This window comes from Scleropages formosus, chromosome 21 (assembly GCF_900964775.1).
Source record: "Scleropages formosus chromosome 21, fSclFor1.1, whole genome shotgun sequence".
Taxonomy (NCBI): domain Eukaryota; kingdom Metazoa; phylum Chordata; class Actinopteri; order Osteoglossiformes; family Osteoglossidae; genus Scleropages; species Scleropages formosus.
Genome location: NC_041826.1, coordinates 17,618,224 through 17,634,125, shown reverse-complemented (window position 1 = coordinate 17,634,125; position 15,902 = coordinate 17,618,224). Strand labels below are relative to the sequence as shown.

Here is a 15,902-nt window from a genome sequence, read left to right as displayed (position 1 = left end):
AATTATAATATATGTGCTTAAGATGACAGGCTTGAAGGCTTGAGGTAAATTCCCGTGTTAGTACATATCAGTAAAATGGAGCGAGTCTTGGAATATTAGGACAGTCGAGTCGGTCAAATCCAGATCTTAATGAGATTTAATAGTTTGCATCATTCGTGACACTTTTATATTTTGCCGTGAGTTTTCAGTAATTCCACGCGTTGGTTTTATTGTAACGAAGATGTAATAAATGCACCGATACTAATTCATTCAGTAAGCACAGTGTCAACAGCGCGGTTCATGCTGTAAGTCCTGACTAGTTTGCATCAGAAGCTCGCACGGGTAGCGCGCATTCCTCGGCCCGTGGCGTCGTGCCCGTTACGTAAACATGCCCGGTTTCCTCGGCGCGTTCACTGTCAGCCAATCACCTGCACAGTTCCGACAATATGAATAATTAGGGGCGTGGCTTGGGGGGACAAGTGACAGTAGCTGTGGTCAAAGCTATTATCCTTGTCTATTTAAACATGATCGCCAGACTAGCATAAATTGATATTAATTTAGGGAATACAATCGACAGTAATTTTGGACACCTGGAAATGTGCAGAAGGTTAGCGTGAGCAAAAAAGAAAAAAAAAAAAACATCGAGCGCGCAGCCATACAGTCATGGAAAGGAAATGGTCGGCGCGCGCACGAGCCTGCTCGCTCCCGAGTTCCCAGTATAAGCGGCCGTGAGTCCTTAGGCGCTCCGGCTGTCAGACAGGTGCGGAAGAGGCGAGGAGCTCGGTCCCGTTCAGCAGATCAGCGCAGTGACGTTGTGAGAAGCAGCCGTCAGGATGTGGACGGCGAGCCGCTTCGTCGTCCGGAGGATCTCCACGAGCGCCGTGAGTGGAACCCCAGCGCCTACTGTTTCTGTCCCTCGCGCTGTCAGTCAGTGGCGCGCCGTCCGCCCCGTCGCCGCACGCGTTCATTCAGACGTCTTCCAAATGTTAATGCAGCCGATCGACCTTAATGACGTTTTGATGAAATCTCGTTTCGGTTCGTGTTCGCTGCAATTCATCCGTCCCACACACAGACACACACGCGCGCGCGCGCACACACAGCAGGCACCGCTGAGCTGAGCTCCACGCACGTCGCCCACCGCCACGTTGCAGCGCTGCCGCTTGACGGCGGGGTTCCTGCAGGACCGTCCACGAGGGGGACGCGCGCGCGCTCGCCCGAACGGAGCACTGCGGTCCGTTGCGTGTCCGCAACACACGGCGGTCCGCGGAACAGCTGAAAACCCCTCCGTCCGCGTGTCATCTTGTTCACGTCTACAGCCTTGTTATTTGAATTCAGATGCATAAATGTAATCGCACTGGCCGGGTTCCAGCGCGAGAACTGATGTTTTGCGGCGCGTGAGTGAAAAATGTAATGAAATCGGTGATGATGCAGCAGCCTCTTATAATAAACTGTTAATAATAGTGAGGGTGACGCTGTCTGAACCGGCTTCTGGGACTTTCTTTGCTCTCTGGGTGCGATTTTCTCATCAGGGTGAACTAAAGACTGAATGGATGTATGGTGGTGTAAATGTGTACTGTACCTACTGCTGTAACACCCTGTTCTGCAGTTATATTCTGAATATTATTCTGTTGAACGGTACTGGTGTGTTCTGGTCCTTAGCTTTCTGCAGTTTTGTCCCTGTTGCTAAAGAGGTGTATATAAATAAAATGTCAAAACAGGGACACTGGGGTGTTCACACATGCAGCAACAACAGCTTCGGCTCTGCAAGATAGAGCTTGGCGGCGAGAAATGCATCAATTAGATGTTCAGTCTATAATGTTTGAAAGTCAGTGGAATATTGCAGCTCTGGAAGCTTTTGACTGATAGTGTGAAGTCGTGTCTGTCGCTGTCTCACATGCCATGTATGTTTCATATCCCCACCCGATGCAGAGATACTACCAAAATAAGCTGAGACTCGCCCTGATTGGCCAGAGCCTCTTTGGGCAGGAGGTGTATGCCAATCTGCAGAAGCAAGGTCACAAAGTGGTGGGTGTGTTCACCGTTCCAGATAAAGATGGCAAGGCGGACCCACTGGGTAAGTAACGGGCGCGGGGGACACCCCTCCGTCCTTTCCTAACCAAATCTGCTCGTCGAACAGTTGGCTGCTGACGCTGGGAGGCGAACAGCTGAGAGAAAGTTTATCTTATTTCACTACTCCAACTGCTCCGAGGAGGCAGGTGGAAATGCGAAGGTGATAAGGTGAAGTTTTGTCCACTTTTGGATTATTTAGTACGGTGCACTGTTCTGAGTAATGCAGCTTAAAATTTCTAATCAAACATATTAGAATTCATATTACAGGTACGATATGAAATAAGAGCATCTTATAACCTTATGTTTTTTGCTGCAAGAACGTTTTATTCTGGATCTACACACACACACACAGTCTGAGACCGCTTGTCCCAAGTGGGATCGTGGGAAACCGAAGCCTAACACAGCAACACAGGGCACAAGGCTGGAGGGGGAGGGGGAGGGGGAGGGGGAGGGGACAGCACTCTGTTGCAAGGCACCCCAAGCGGGACTCAAACCCCAGACCAACCGGAGAGCAGGGCACGGTCAAACCCGCTGTGCCACCACACCCCCTCATTCTGGAGCCTACAGCAATGGTTTCCTGCGTGGAAAATGAGACACGTCGTCCGTGGCCAATTACATTCTTAGCAAAAGCAAAGTACTGCACCCTGCTCAGGGATGCTGTCATCAGCACCGTGATCCAGTAATGCCACTTCCTCACATCTAAAATGCAGCATGTTGGGGTTATGTAAAATCATGGTTATTTTCACTTAGGCATAGTTATTGAGAACAACTGCAGCTCTTATTTCTCTGTGGTCTTTATGGATCGCTAGTGAGCAATGCGTTTTGAAGTGAGTGACATGAGAAAGGAGGATCTGTGCTGGCCGTAGGAATCGCAAAGAAAAACATTTGCCCAGGCGGCCCCAGCAGTGACCTCACAGTGTTGATACTGAAGCGGTGGTACTCATGCATTGGAATTCAGTGTAAATGGGTTTAGCTGAGGATGTATCCCCTCTTAACAGGCACTTTTCAGCTACTTTCTGGTTAAGTTGGGACAATGTAATTTAAACCAAACATATTTTACTTAATTTGCTGATTATAAACTGGCTTTTTATCTTACATACACAGGAGCGCATTCCTGGTCCTTTTTATCTGGTGCGCACCAAGCATAAACTACCTTTTTGTGACCGTCTGTAATATAAACTTGTACTTGGTTGTGTCTTGGTTTTGAATTAATGTAATAGACAAAATAAATTGGAGAAACGTTGCTTTTACCGATTTTTATAGGTTGCTGTTAAATACACTGTGAAATTTGGTGGAGCAAAACATTTGTGTTCAATGCACTAGGAAAAAAGACTCTTCTGGAGCAAAAAAGAAATGCTGTCTTTTCGCTCTGATATGTTGGCTTATGTGAATTCAGAGTTTACCAGCTCTTGGAAAGAAGGCAGACTAATCCAGCTGTATCAGAATTTAAGTGAAAACACATATAGCATCTCTGCCCCAGGCCTGCTCCGTGTTTCTTGCCGCATGGAGTGGACAATAGAAGGCCCACTTTGTGCTAAGTAGGCAGGACAAATTTGGAGATTTAATTTACACTGAGCGTAGTGTGAGACATAACACCAGTTGTGCATAGGGGCCAAACTCTTAGAACTGATTGAATGAAGAGGCTAGCTATGGCTTGTTGGGACAGGCCTCTCATGAAAACACACTTAGAGATGTATCACCAAAGTGAGCATTTATGAGTATGATACTCTCTGGTTTGACTGTTAACTTGTGCTGTTAGATGAGTACAGCCAAATTCCCATGGAGAGTTTTATTATCGTCGTCCATCGACAGTACTACCGCTGGCTCATTGTACTGTCTTCTCAACTTCTTGGTGGCAGCTGTGGCAGCAGAGAAGGATGGAACACCAGTGTTTAAGTTTCCACGTTGGAGGGTGAAAGGGAAGCCCATTCTGGAGGTGGTGGAGACCTACAAGTCGGTGGGGGCTGAGCTCAACGTCTTGCCATTCTGCAGCCAGTTTATTCCCATGAATGTCATCGACTACCCCATTCATGGCTCCATCATCTACCACCCCTCCATCCTGCCCCTGCACCGGGGGGCATCTGCCATCAACTGGTGAGTGTGGGCATGTTAGTTGGCTCAGGGTGAATTCACACACAGACACACGCACACTGTCCGAAATTGCTTGTCCCGAGTGGGGTCGCGGCCAACCGAAGCCTAACCCGGCAACAGGGGGCACAAAGCTGGACGGGGAGGGGACACACCCAGGATGGGACGCCAGCTTGTCTCAAGGCACCCCGAGCAGGACTCAAACCCCAGACCCACCAGAGAGCAGGCACAAGCCAAGCTCACCATGCCACCGGACCCCCCAGAGAGAATTCAGCTGTAGAAAATTTGGTTTTAGTGTTCATGGGAGATGAAGTGGAGGTAAAGATTAAATGACCACTGCAAACTTGAGAAATGGACTTCACCTCTTATTAGCTTTGTTGATGATTATTTAGTTTGCAGTTAGGGTTAGGGGATTTCCGTTTGAGGTGGATTTCTGGAACGTGAACAAAGGAATTGTAGGGTTAAGTAACTGAGATGCAGAACAGGCCTGAATTGAAGGTAGCAGTCTTTCTGATGTGTGCCATTTTTCGACCCTGTTAGGACCCTGATCAATGGGGACAAAAAGGCTGGGTTCTCCATCTTCTGGGCTGATGATGGGCTAGACACAGGGCCTATTCTGCTACAGAGGGAGTGTCCTGTGGAACCCAATGACACTGTGGACACGCTGTACAACCGCTTCCTGTTCCCTGAGGGCATCAAAGCCATGGTATGCTGGGGAATGTATTGAATCCAGGTTTCTCGAAACATCTCCAGTTAAGGAGTTTATGATTCAGATGTAGTTGTTCACATCACAGTTTTTCCTGGGACAGGTGGACAGGCAGTGTCTAGCATTTCTTTCCTCTCTTTGGTCAACAGGTAGAGGCAGTCCAGCTCATTGCAGATGGCAAAGCCCCTCGCATTCCTCAGCCAGAGGAAGGGGCGAGTTATGAAGGCATACAGAAGAAGTCCAATGCCAAGGTAAACTGCTGATTTGCGCTTCATGATGAGGGAAATTTCTTCATCGATACTGCGTTTGATGTAGATTCGTTGAGGCATGGTGAGACGTTCAGTCGGAAATGACTTGTTACAAAAGGGGCATGTAGTATATCCTGAGTGTACACACTCAGAATAGCAATGGGATTATTCTTTTTCAAAGCACCACTACACTTTAGTAAAAGATTAGCTCTCATTTTTAAAACTGGGTTGATATTTTTTGATACAGATAAACAGTGAATATTCATCCAATTCAAGATGCAAACATCAGCATAGACATTTGTGCTTTAAAAAACTTGCATAATTTTTGCATGTATAGTATATTTTTTGTTTGTTTTGCGAAAATTCTCAGTAAAAGATGAGCATGACCCTGTGGATAGACATAGGGAACATAGATTGTCTTAAGGGTAAGAGTGCTCTGAAATTAAGAAGAGGAGTTATATTAAGACTACAGCTGTGTAATCGTTCAGAACTTCCTAGAAATTTACAAGCTGCATAGTTCCAAGAACTGCGAGTGGACTGTATCATATGGATTTCCTCTTGTCTGTTCCCCAGGTTAATCTAGCACAGCCTGCGGAGGCTATCCACAACTGGATCCGGGGCCATGACAAAGTCCCTGGTGCCTGGATTACCATCAACGGACAGGTGCAGCCTTTGGCCCACTCTATACCAACTTTCTTATCTTCATTATCTTCTCATCATACCCAACTATGAGTTTACACATATGTGTATATGCTTCTGCAGGTTGTGACTTTGTATGGGTCATCACTCCTGAGTGGGACTGTGCCAACTGGCCAAGCCCTAGAGATCGAAGAGGCCTCCCAACCTGGGCTCATTACCAACAAAGGCTTGGTCCTCTATGGGTTAGATGCCAAAGCAGTAAGATTTGATCCTGGTGTCACCAAAAACCCTCTCTTTCAGTTTTCAATTTCTCCTGGACTGCTGGTGTAAACCACCTCTGTTATATGCTCTCTCCCACAGATCTTGGTGAAGAACCTACAGTTTGAGGATGGTAAGATGATCCCAGCGGCAAAGTATTTCTCTACTGGGGAGAGTTCCAACCTTGAGCTCACAGAGGAGGAGAAAAAAATGGCTGAAGATATCAGAGTATGTGATACCCCTTATTTAGGGAGTATATTCTTCACAGATATGCTGTATGTGGGAACATAGCTTTTACTTCTCAGAGGTATAGGTGTTATACAGTTGAGAAAGGTAGTAATTTTATACCTGAATTACTTCAATAGAAAAGTCAAATCAAGCCCATGTAAAATGACTATGTTACTTTGGATGCATGGTAAGCATCTGATTTTCTATGGCAAAGACCTGTTACTGAATATCAATGCATGTCTCTTCCACTTTGAGTGCTGATTGAGAATATACATGCTAAAGAAGAAGAATGAATATTTTTCCAGTGTGTGGCCGAGATCATTTTCCTCAAATTAATTTCATACTCCTGTAAAGGGCATCTGGAAAGGCATTTTGAGCAACATTCCCAAAATTGAAGACACTACAGATTTCTTCAAATCAGGAGCAGCATCTATGGATGTTGTCAGGTCTGTTTCATTCCATAAATCAATAAACATATTTCAGTGTGTAGCTTCTTTAACTTAGATATGACAATAGATTAGTATTGTATAATAGTTCATTCTGGCAGAAGAGCATGGTGTTGAGCAGACTGAAAGAGTGTCTCTTGGTTCCCCCCATGCATCTCCTGTTGTTCCAGGTTGGTGGAGGAGATCAAGCAAAAGTGTGGGGGGGTCCAGCTGCAGAACGAGGATGTCTACATGGCCACTGTCTTCCAAGACTTTATCCAGATGTTTGTGAGGAAGTTGCGAGGGGAGGATACACAAGAGGAGCTCATTGTTGACTATGTGAGCATGCATATTGTTGAAGTGGTGTAGATAGGAAGAATGTCCTTTAGGCTGAACCTTGCATACACAATTAAGTCTTTTGTTGGAACTGGATTTAGGAATCACTACGTACTGTTGGAGTAATGGATCCAGTCTTGTGACCAGAAGATTGTAGGTGTTCTTACCTATTTACTATGGTGTATTAGACATTGATTTAATTAGAAAAGTATAATCTGTACTGAATTTATCTGAACGTTTCAATGTTGTTTTCAGGCAACAAAAGATGTCAACAACATGACAGTAACGATGCCTTACCAATGCTTCATCAACGGGAAGTTTGAAGATGCTGAGAATGGGAAGATGTACGATACAATCAACCCAACTGATGGCTCAGTGAGTCCAGACCCACTTAGCTTTTAAAACATCTGCAGGCAAAGATTCTTGTGTTCTGTTGTCATTTAGGCAAATTACTTGAATGTTTGTCTTGCCTGATGCTTAGGTGATCTGCAAAGTGTCGTATGCATCGGTGGCAGATGTGGACAAGGCAGTGGCGGCAGCTAAGGAAGCCTTTGATTCTGGGCCTTGGGGCAAAATGAACCCACGTGACAGAGGCAGACTGCTATACAAGTGAGCTTATTTTGCTAGCTCTACTTTCAGCTTTGATATGTTATGAGACCGTTTAATGGAGATATTGCAGAGTCCAAGCGGAATCTTTCCTTACTTATATTGGCCCGACTCCACAGACTGGCCGATCTGATGGAGGATCACCAGGAGGAGTTGGCCACCATCGAGGCCATTGACTCAGGTGCTGTCTACACACTGGCCCTGAAGACCCATGTTGGCATGTCCATCCAGACCTTTCGTTACTTTGCTGGCTGGTGCGACAAGATCCAGGTACGTAAACATGGGGGGAAAGCCATTTCCTTACAGGTGGACGTTCCTCATTTTAAATCAACCTCCCTTTGTAGTACCACTGACAGAGATTTAGACTGAATTCCTCCAGTAAAAATTTCTGTCATTTTAAACTTGTACAGTTGTTGTTGTGCAAACCTAATATTCTAACTCATTGGTGGTATCAGCTAAATGAAAGTTAATAAGCATGGCAACAATAGCTGCAGCCTTGACTATTGAAAAATCTAAAAGTTTTTCATCGCTTACACTTTTTTAGGGAACAACAATACCCATTAACCAGGCCAGGCCAAACCACAACCTTACGTTCACCAAGAAAGAGCCATTGGGGTAATTAAGTGAATGTCATACAGTATGAACCACTTCATCTTAACCTGCAAACAGTTGTGTAAGTAGTAATACTTGTCATACTGCTTAAAGCCTCACTTTATTCCTCTCCTCAAATCTCCATGGTGTTTGCCTTGTCGCAGTGTATGTGCCATTGTGATCCCCTGGAACTATCCTCTTATGATGCTGGCATGGAAGAGTGCAGCCTGTTTGGCAGCTGGAAACACACTGGTTCTGAAACCTGCCCAAGTAAGAACTGCTGTGTGTTAATTGTTATGTGCCAGTGCTTGTGCAGCAAAGAACTCATTTTCTGGTAAGATATTATCTGTGAAACTGTTAGTATGACTCTAACAAATCATTTGTATTCATAAAAAACAATATGCAGGATAGACAACATTGCACCTCATCCAATTCACATCTTTGGAGAAGCTTCTCTGAACATTTAAAACTGCCCTCTGTCTTTGCTTGATCCTGAAGTTCATGTCCAGGCATTAGGTATCAGTCCAAATCTCCTTAATATATGACTCTCTTATAAAGTAGATTTCCTGTTGCAGTTCACCCTACTTTGACACATGTGCTGGCTGAAGATATCAGCTGAGCCTGGTCAGGAGGACTCCTCACTGAGCTGGTTTGAGGTTACGCAAAAGGTTTTGCAATGCCCTGCAGGTGACCCCACTGACTGCGCTGAAGTTTGCTGAGCTGACTGTCAAGGCTGGCATTCCAAAGGGAGTTATCAACATTGTGCCAGGTTCAGGTAGGAAAAGGGCTTGGGAAGGGAATCAGAAACTAAGGAGTGTGGGATAGAACAGGTCTTCCATGTGACTGAGATAGACCTGACAATGCCCTGACCCCTCCCATCTTAAAGGTGGACTAGTAGGACAGCGCATGGCTGACCATCCTGACATCCGCAAACTTGGATTTACTGGCTCCACCCCCATCGGAAAGCAGATCATGAAGAGGTAGAGGGAGCCACCTATACGTTGAGTCAACTTTCCCAGTTGAAGACTTGGGCTGTTTAAAATTTCCTTAATATTTCTTCTGCAGTTGTGCAGTCAGCAATCTGAAAAAGGTCTCTCTCGAGCTGGGTGGCAAGTCTCCTCTTATCATCTTCAATGACTGTGACATGGACAAGGCTGTGCGCATGGTGAGAAACGGAGCAGATTCTTGAAGGATGGCATTTTTTCTTACATTATTCATGGTTTACTACTGGGATAAATCTGTATAGCAAAAGACAGTAACACTAGCTAGACTCATTATCACTTTAAACTGTAGAACCCTCTAGTTTATTAGTATCAAATATTTGTACTCATTTTCAGATGAATAACAGTTGTGCGCATCTTCTCCTCCCAGGGTATGAGTTCTGTGTTCTTTAACAAGGGAGAAAACTGCATTGCGGCTGGACGACTGTTTGTGGAGGAGTCTATACACGATGAGTACATTACAAGAGTGGTTAGTGGAAATTGTCACATTTACTGTATGTTTCTATGAGTGACATTTTTTGCACATGTACTCACGCTGTTAGCGCCACTACCAGTGTTGTTGAAAGAGCTGAAAACTTCTGCACTGTTCATTCAGTCGTAACCCCAGCTTCAGTTGAAGAAGTTGTTACCTAGAACATTAATAAGCAGCTGCTTCTTGTTCATGTTACTTTTCCTCACTGTCAGGTTGAGGAAATTAAAAAGATGAAGATCGGTGACCCATTGGATCGGTCCACAGACCACGGGCCCCAGAACCACAAAGCTCACCTGGAGAAGCTGCTGGAATACTGTGAGGTGGGCAAGAAAGAAGGGGCCACCCTTGTCTACGGAGGGTACCAAGTGGACAGGCCAGGTACATATTCTGCTCTGTCCCACCTGGAGGCTGCCTCCAAATTGAGTAGCTGTTTGAGGGAAGGATCACATCTCAATAATAGGCTGATCTTCTATTAACTACTTGGCAACACTCATTGACTCACATTTGCTAACCTGGTCAGGGTCATGGCAGTCCAGAGCTATTGCAGGGCAGCCATGCTCGCCCACTCAAACACACACACACAAACACCATGGGCAGCATATGGTCACTAATTCACCTGACTGCATGTGTCTGGACTGTGAGAGGAAACCACAGCACCCGCAGCAAACCCACGCTAACACAAGGATCACATGTAGACTCCACACAGACTGACCCACATTCAAACGTGCAACCAAATAGCCCAGGTGCTGTGAGGCAGCAGCACTACCCACTGTACCAAGTACTTAGCCACAGTTATGTGATTTCTACTGTTCTTCCGTAAGTGCACCTTTAACAATCCTCATGTTGCAGGTAGCCTTGGACAAAGACAAGCTCAAATAAAAATTATCTTCTTTTAGGCTTCTTCATGGCACCTACGGTGTTTACCAATGTGGAGGACCACATGTTCATTGCCAAGGAAGAGTCCTTTGGGCCAGTTATGGTGGTTTCCAAGTTTAAGGACGGGTAGGTTCCCCCCAGAGAGTTTGTCAGTGTGGGACGGATGTTTCAGTCATAAGAGATGCATAGCTACAGCTATCTTCTCCATGCTCCACCTCTCAGCGACATCGATGGTGTGCTCAAGAGAGCCAACGACACAGAATTTGGCTTGGCATCCGGGGTCTTCACACGTGACATCAATAAGGCCATGTACGTGAGCGAGAGGCTGGAAGCCGGCACAGTGTTCATTAACACCTACAACAAGACAGACGTGGCATCACCCTTCGGGGGCTTCAAACAGTCAGGCTTTGGCAAGGATCTGGGTGAGGAACCCCCACCTTTCAAAAATTCTGCAGTCTACTTCTCACAGTTAACAGCCTAGTCAAGATGTGTAACCAAGTATTAGTATTACCAAGACGGACTCATCGACAGAACATAAGAAACTGGCAAGTATAATTAGGTATGAGCTGTGTTATTTACAGGCGAATTGCTTGTTTTCCCTTCCCAGGTGAGGAAGCCCTTCATGAATACCTTCGGACTAAAGCAGTGACAGTGGAATACTGAGGGAGGCTCCCTGCTGGACCTTGTAATGCAGGAAGAACGAGTCATCTATGTTAAAGTCATCACTCTCTACCTGACACCTAGTTATGGAGAATCTATCCTGCCAAGCTTGAAACAACATGAATCCCTTAGTTAAGAGACTGACATTTCCTCACCGGTCACTGCTGCAACCACAAACAGGTGCCTACAGATTCAAACCTTTGGTTTCCTCCCATTTTCATATCAGCGTAGCCTTCCTGTTAATTCTTGGGCTGTGTGCTTCTCGAACACTTGAGCAGCATGCTGAGAGCGGTCTTTCCTCCTAATGGATCATGCAGTGCCCTGAAGGACAGGTATTGGCAACAACAGTAGTGGAGATAATCTCCCTGTTGCCACCTTGCAGCCCATGCACCACTGCCAGGACACTATTAAGTGTAGGATGTAACAGCTCAAGCATTCTGGATCTATCGGAAGGATAGTTTTGCTCTGTTACAGCAAAACTTTCTTTTCTGGGTTTACCAGCCATTAGTACACATTTTTGTTGCTGACCAAAGTGGGGGGGGGGGGGTGTTTTCATGTAGAAGCAGTAGCAATATGTGCACTGTGAAATTCCACCAGCTTCATTCATTTTTCATTTAAAAAAAAAAAGAAAAAAAAAATCTTTTATAGCCAACAAACTGTCACTCGCTGTTAAAATTACTTGTCCCCTCAGTACAAGTCTCAATGATAAAGCCTCCAGGCCAACAAAGTGCTGGGGAAGATCTTACCAGTAAATAACATATCCCAGGTACAAACTGTGGTCTGGTCTCCTGTCCACTGTCACACAGAACCCAGTACTCCTTCAATTTCAATACTAACAAAGGTAGATGTCATATAATACAAATACAATTTGGGTATTACAATGTCGGTACTTTATCAAATGTTTCATGGTTTTCGATGCACCGGAAAAGTCCGTTGCTTTAAAGTGAAAAGGTCATACTGGTATATGCAGAATTGCAAGATGGGTGGCAGCTATTTCATCAACTTCATTGATGTGTTGCATCTCCACACTGCCTCAGTCATCAGTTCCATGAATTTCAAGGGCTATTGTGTGGAACAAGTCTTAAGCGTTACCACGTTTGCACATTACTGCAATATTTGTCTTGCGGACAGATACTTCTTTAGCATGTCTCAGTTTTGAAGGAACTAGGTATAACTAGAGGGTAATCACTAATTATGCAGTTCAATCTTTCTGTAAGTTCTGCCACAGCAGGCTAAAAGACACATATAAACTCCAGAGACATTACGAATGGACCATATTCATTCTGATTACTTCCACAAGTCACGAGGAAGAGACAACCTGTGTACACCATTGGTAAAGCTAATTATTGATTTAATGGTGGACATGAATACTTTTTACAATAAAATGATCTTAGATGAAAACTTGTTTCTGCTGACCATTCTCTGAACACAATATTTTCATTGATTACACATATCTTAATATGCCTTATTTATTTTAAATCTTTGCATTAACAAAAAAGCATACATATTTGTTTTACAGACATTAATATTCATTGACTCCAGTACTGGAGATCTTTTAAGTACGACTCTACAGTATTAACTCAACTTACCTAAAATAAAACTCAGATAGTTGCTTGGGAGAAGTTTTATCCAAAGAAACCTGCATGGTTTACAGTTTTATACAGTATATTAACAGTGGACTTTCTTTTTTTTTGAACAAGGCTATGAAGTGAACTGGCAGATCCTCACTGTACTGAAAAAACAAAGAGTTCTTCCAGACACGAACCTACAACCTTTAGTAACCAGTTTGGTCCCTTAAATGGTTATGCCACATGTCTCTCAGTTGTCTAAGAACTGGGAGTGTGATAAGGGATCCCCATTTGTATTCATGTGCTCTAACACAATCAATCTGGGGCTGAAACTGGAACACAATGTGGAAAGCGCTTCCTGACAATCAGCCTTATACAGAATCTAGCCTTTGTTCCAAGGCCTCAAGCACCATCTCATTTGTACACATGGGTGTGTCTTCCATTCAGAGCACAACTCCCTGCATTCACGCTGAAGTGGAATCCAGGATCAGCTTTGCAAAGGACAAGTGAGATCACTACACTGCATCCCCTTGTACAACCGTTATGTTAGCTTTCCCTTTCTTTCTCTCTCCGGGCAGCTTGAGGTTATTCTCAGTGACCTCACTATCCTCTTCTGAGTCCGTTGAGGAACTGTCATCTGATGTTTCCTCCTCTGTTTCACTGTCAGAGTCCCCAAGCTCTACCAAGGCAACATCCTGGAAAACAGGGATTTTTATTACTAATTTCTTGCACAGCTGACACTTTCATTCAGTGCAATTTGGAGAACGATTAATTTAGTTGGGTAATTCAAGTACCTTTCTTAAAAGAATAACATTAGCGGAGAGTGGGATTTGAACTAGCAGCCTTCTGATTACAAGTTAATCTCCTTAACCCCAACACTACAATAAAAACAAAACCTTTCCTTACAGCAGTGACAGGTTTTGGTGCAGTGGCATAACTGAAGAAGTATTGTGAAGACCAAATAGAATTTGCAATGATACTCAGTGGCCTTATACAGCAATTCTCCGCTTAATGCTGCCCCATTTAGATCTGTTTCATTAAAGCATGTATGCCAGAGAAAACTCAAAGCACTATACACTCTCACTTGCTCTCTTTCTCCATGGTAAAAACTATCACATAAAACACTGGTTATTTAGCATCTGCAGGCTCCCATCAGTGCATGTGTGTGGCAATCATTTTAATTCAAGAATTTTGAATCATTTGACATTTAAGTGATACTGCACAGGAGTGTACTCACTTCTGCTGTATACTGTATATCTCTTCCTGCTAATGTAATGCACACATTGTATTTTCTATGAGATATACATCACTTTGAAGAAAAGCATCCGCTAAATGAATAAATGTAAAGTGGCACCAGGAGCCCATTATTCACAATGTGCCTCACTCTCCCTTCAGCCAAGCAAAATTAAAGGGGTAAATGAGATGCTGCTATCCACGTGCTCCGTCTCACAGGTAAACGAGAGCAGCACATCGACTCTTAAAATAAAATAAAAAAAGCTCAACAGAAGTTGATCTCCCACTATGTTTTGATGCACTGACCTCTCAATTTACAGCGACTCGGCAAACAATCCTACCTCACCCCCCCACTGCCACCCATCCTAGCACTCAAAAGAATGAAAAACTGACCATTTCGATTACTTTCTCCAACTCCTCCACGTTCTCGATGTCAAACCGACCGGCCGGAGAGGACTCCATCTCTAGTCTGAGCTTCTCGTTGGCTTGGGCGATCTGAGGAAGGAAGCGCTGCAGCCTGTCCAACACTGGGCCAAGAACACAACGGGTAACAGATCCTTAAGAAACAATGTATTTGTGTCCTTGACAAAAATGCTCAATAAGTGTGAAGTCCTTTCTTAGTTGAACCTTTTATCCAAAGTGATGTACAGTATTTCACCCATTCATACTGGAGGGGATTCTTACTATATCAATATAAAGTACCTTGATCAAGGGGACTTAAGCTGGGGTGTGATCAAGGGTCTTGCTGTTTTTTTTGTTAGTAAAGTTGCCTGTCGTTTAAATCTCATTTTGTTGTTGTCGGTGTTACAGCTGCTGCCTTGGATCAAAAGGTTGCAGGTTCAAATCCCACCTACCCTACCCTTGAGAGTGGGTACTTATCCAAATTGCTCCAGTAAATTACTCAACGGAGTAAGTAGTTGTACGTAGTTTAACATTAACTTAAGACCCTTGGAAAAAAGAATCAGCTAAATTAAACATGCAAATCATCATGAATACCGAGATGTGCAGTGCCAGTGGTGTGAACTGAACTGTGATTCGCAGACGCGCGTTTCGCTCTGTATGATCATATTGGAACGAAGTGCACAATTCAAGCAAGACTCTCAAGTGTGAGAATCATTCAAAACGAAAGGAAAAGAAGCGAAACCCACCATTACTTCTGGGGACATGTGTGGTCTGCAAGCTGCCACTCTTCTTCGAGGGCTTCGACTTTATCAGCAATGTGTCACGAAGTCCTAAACAACAACACAAGAAGGCGATTAAAATTAAGCACAAAATCAAGACACCCCTACGGACCGAGCTCATTTCAATTCGTATCCTTAAAACGTGGCAGATTTTAAACGGACAGTGACCTCCTCCGTTGCCACACAAAAGTAAGTCCCGCGAAGTTGCCGCCTCTGCCTCGTGCTTCTGCTCCAGAGGCGCTTCTGCGAGCTCCATGTTTCCCACCGCACGTGGAGCGCGCGCGCCCTCACCGGGCGATAAAGAAGAGAAGCACCACGGAAGGCATGTCGAGCGCTTACTGACGGGCTCCCCCTAGCGCCCGGAGGACCACACGGGAACTGACCGTCTTCTGGCCCCTAAAGGACTAACGAATGCGGTCGGCAAAAACGACGAGCTTGAAATATTGATTTACACTCAAAGTCATAAGATCCTCATCTGCTGCATAAATCATCGATTATCCAATCGCATGCAGTAGCAGCAAAGGTTTTCATTGTTTTGTTCGTGTGTTTTCGGTTTATAATTAAGAACCCTGAAGAAAAGCATACTCTTTAACTAAACTAAAGGTCATTTATACAGCTCTTACGTTTTCGTCGGGTATTAGGACACTTCGTAAGTTCGTTACACAACTAGCAATTTTCATGACATAAACTGACAGTTTAACATTTGTGCAACTAGACTTTAAATAATACTTCTTAAG

The 15,902-nt window shown here is 44.5% G+C and overlaps 2 protein-coding genes across 2 annotated transcripts; one reads left to right on the top strand and one right to left on the bottom strand.

Moving 5' to 3' along the window:
- The first annotated feature begins 259 nt into the window (after window positions 1-259).
- On the top strand, window positions 260-12,690 carry aldh1l2 (aldehyde dehydrogenase 1 family, member L2). The gene is made up of 23 exons (XM_018730181.2): window positions 260-860; window positions 1,909-2,053; window positions 3,909-4,143; window positions 4,678-4,843; window positions 4,993-5,094; window positions 5,665-5,754; window positions 5,854-5,988; window positions 6,091-6,216; window positions 6,571-6,662; window positions 6,833-6,980; window positions 7,233-7,352; window positions 7,459-7,586; window positions 7,703-7,853; window positions 8,128-8,198; window positions 8,339-8,444; window positions 8,862-8,949; window positions 9,061-9,154; window positions 9,240-9,339; window positions 9,546-9,644; window positions 9,860-10,025; window positions 10,544-10,649; window positions 10,746-10,945; window positions 11,131-12,690. The coding sequence occupies exons 1-23, from the start codon at window positions 813-815 to the stop codon at window positions 11,184-11,186; spliced, it is 2,772 nt and encodes a 923-aa protein (XP_018585697.2). The 5' UTR covers window positions 260-812; the 3' UTR covers window positions 11,187-12,690.
- Window positions 12,691-12,867: 177 nt separating this feature from the next.
- Window positions 12,868-15,452, bottom strand: nopchap1 (NOP protein chaperone 1). Its single transcript, XM_018730182.1, has 4 exons — window positions 15,334-15,452; window positions 15,133-15,216; window positions 14,378-14,511; window positions 12,868-13,446 (listed from the first exon to the last, which is right to left on the bottom strand). Exons 1-4 carry the CDS (start codon window positions 15,419-15,421, stop codon window positions 13,267-13,269), a joined length of 486 nt encoding a protein of 161 aa, XP_018585698.1. The 5' UTR covers window positions 15,422-15,452; the 3' UTR covers window positions 12,868-13,266.
- Window positions 15,453-15,902: the final 450 nt, after the last annotated feature.

Bases quoted from the DNA above. Each gene is read 5' to 3' on its own strand.
- aldh1l2 (XM_018730181.2), top strand. From the start codon at position 813: ATGTGGACGGCGAGCCGCTTCGTCGTCCGGAGGATCTCCACGAGCGCC. The intron at 7,353-7,458 runs GTGAGTCCAGAC...CCTGATGCTTAG, and splicing joins TCAACCCAACTGATGGCTCA to GTGATCTGCAAAGTGTCGTA. The intron at 8,445-8,861 runs GTAAGAACTGCT...AATGCCCTGCAG, and splicing joins TGGTTCTGAAACCTGCCCAA to GTGACCCCACTGACTGCGCT.
- nopchap1 (XM_018730182.1), bottom strand. From the start codon at position 15,421: ATGGAGCTCGCAGAAGCGCCTCTGGAGCAGAAGCACGAGGCAGAGGCG. The intron at 15,217-15,333 runs GTCACTGTCCGT...GTTGTTGTTTAG, and splicing joins TTTGTGTGGCAACGGAGGAG to GACTTCGTGACACATTGCTG. The intron at 13,447-14,377 runs GTCAGTTTTTCA...CCTGTTTTCCAG, and splicing joins TGGAGAAAGTAATCGAAATG to GATGTTGCCTTGGTAGAGCT.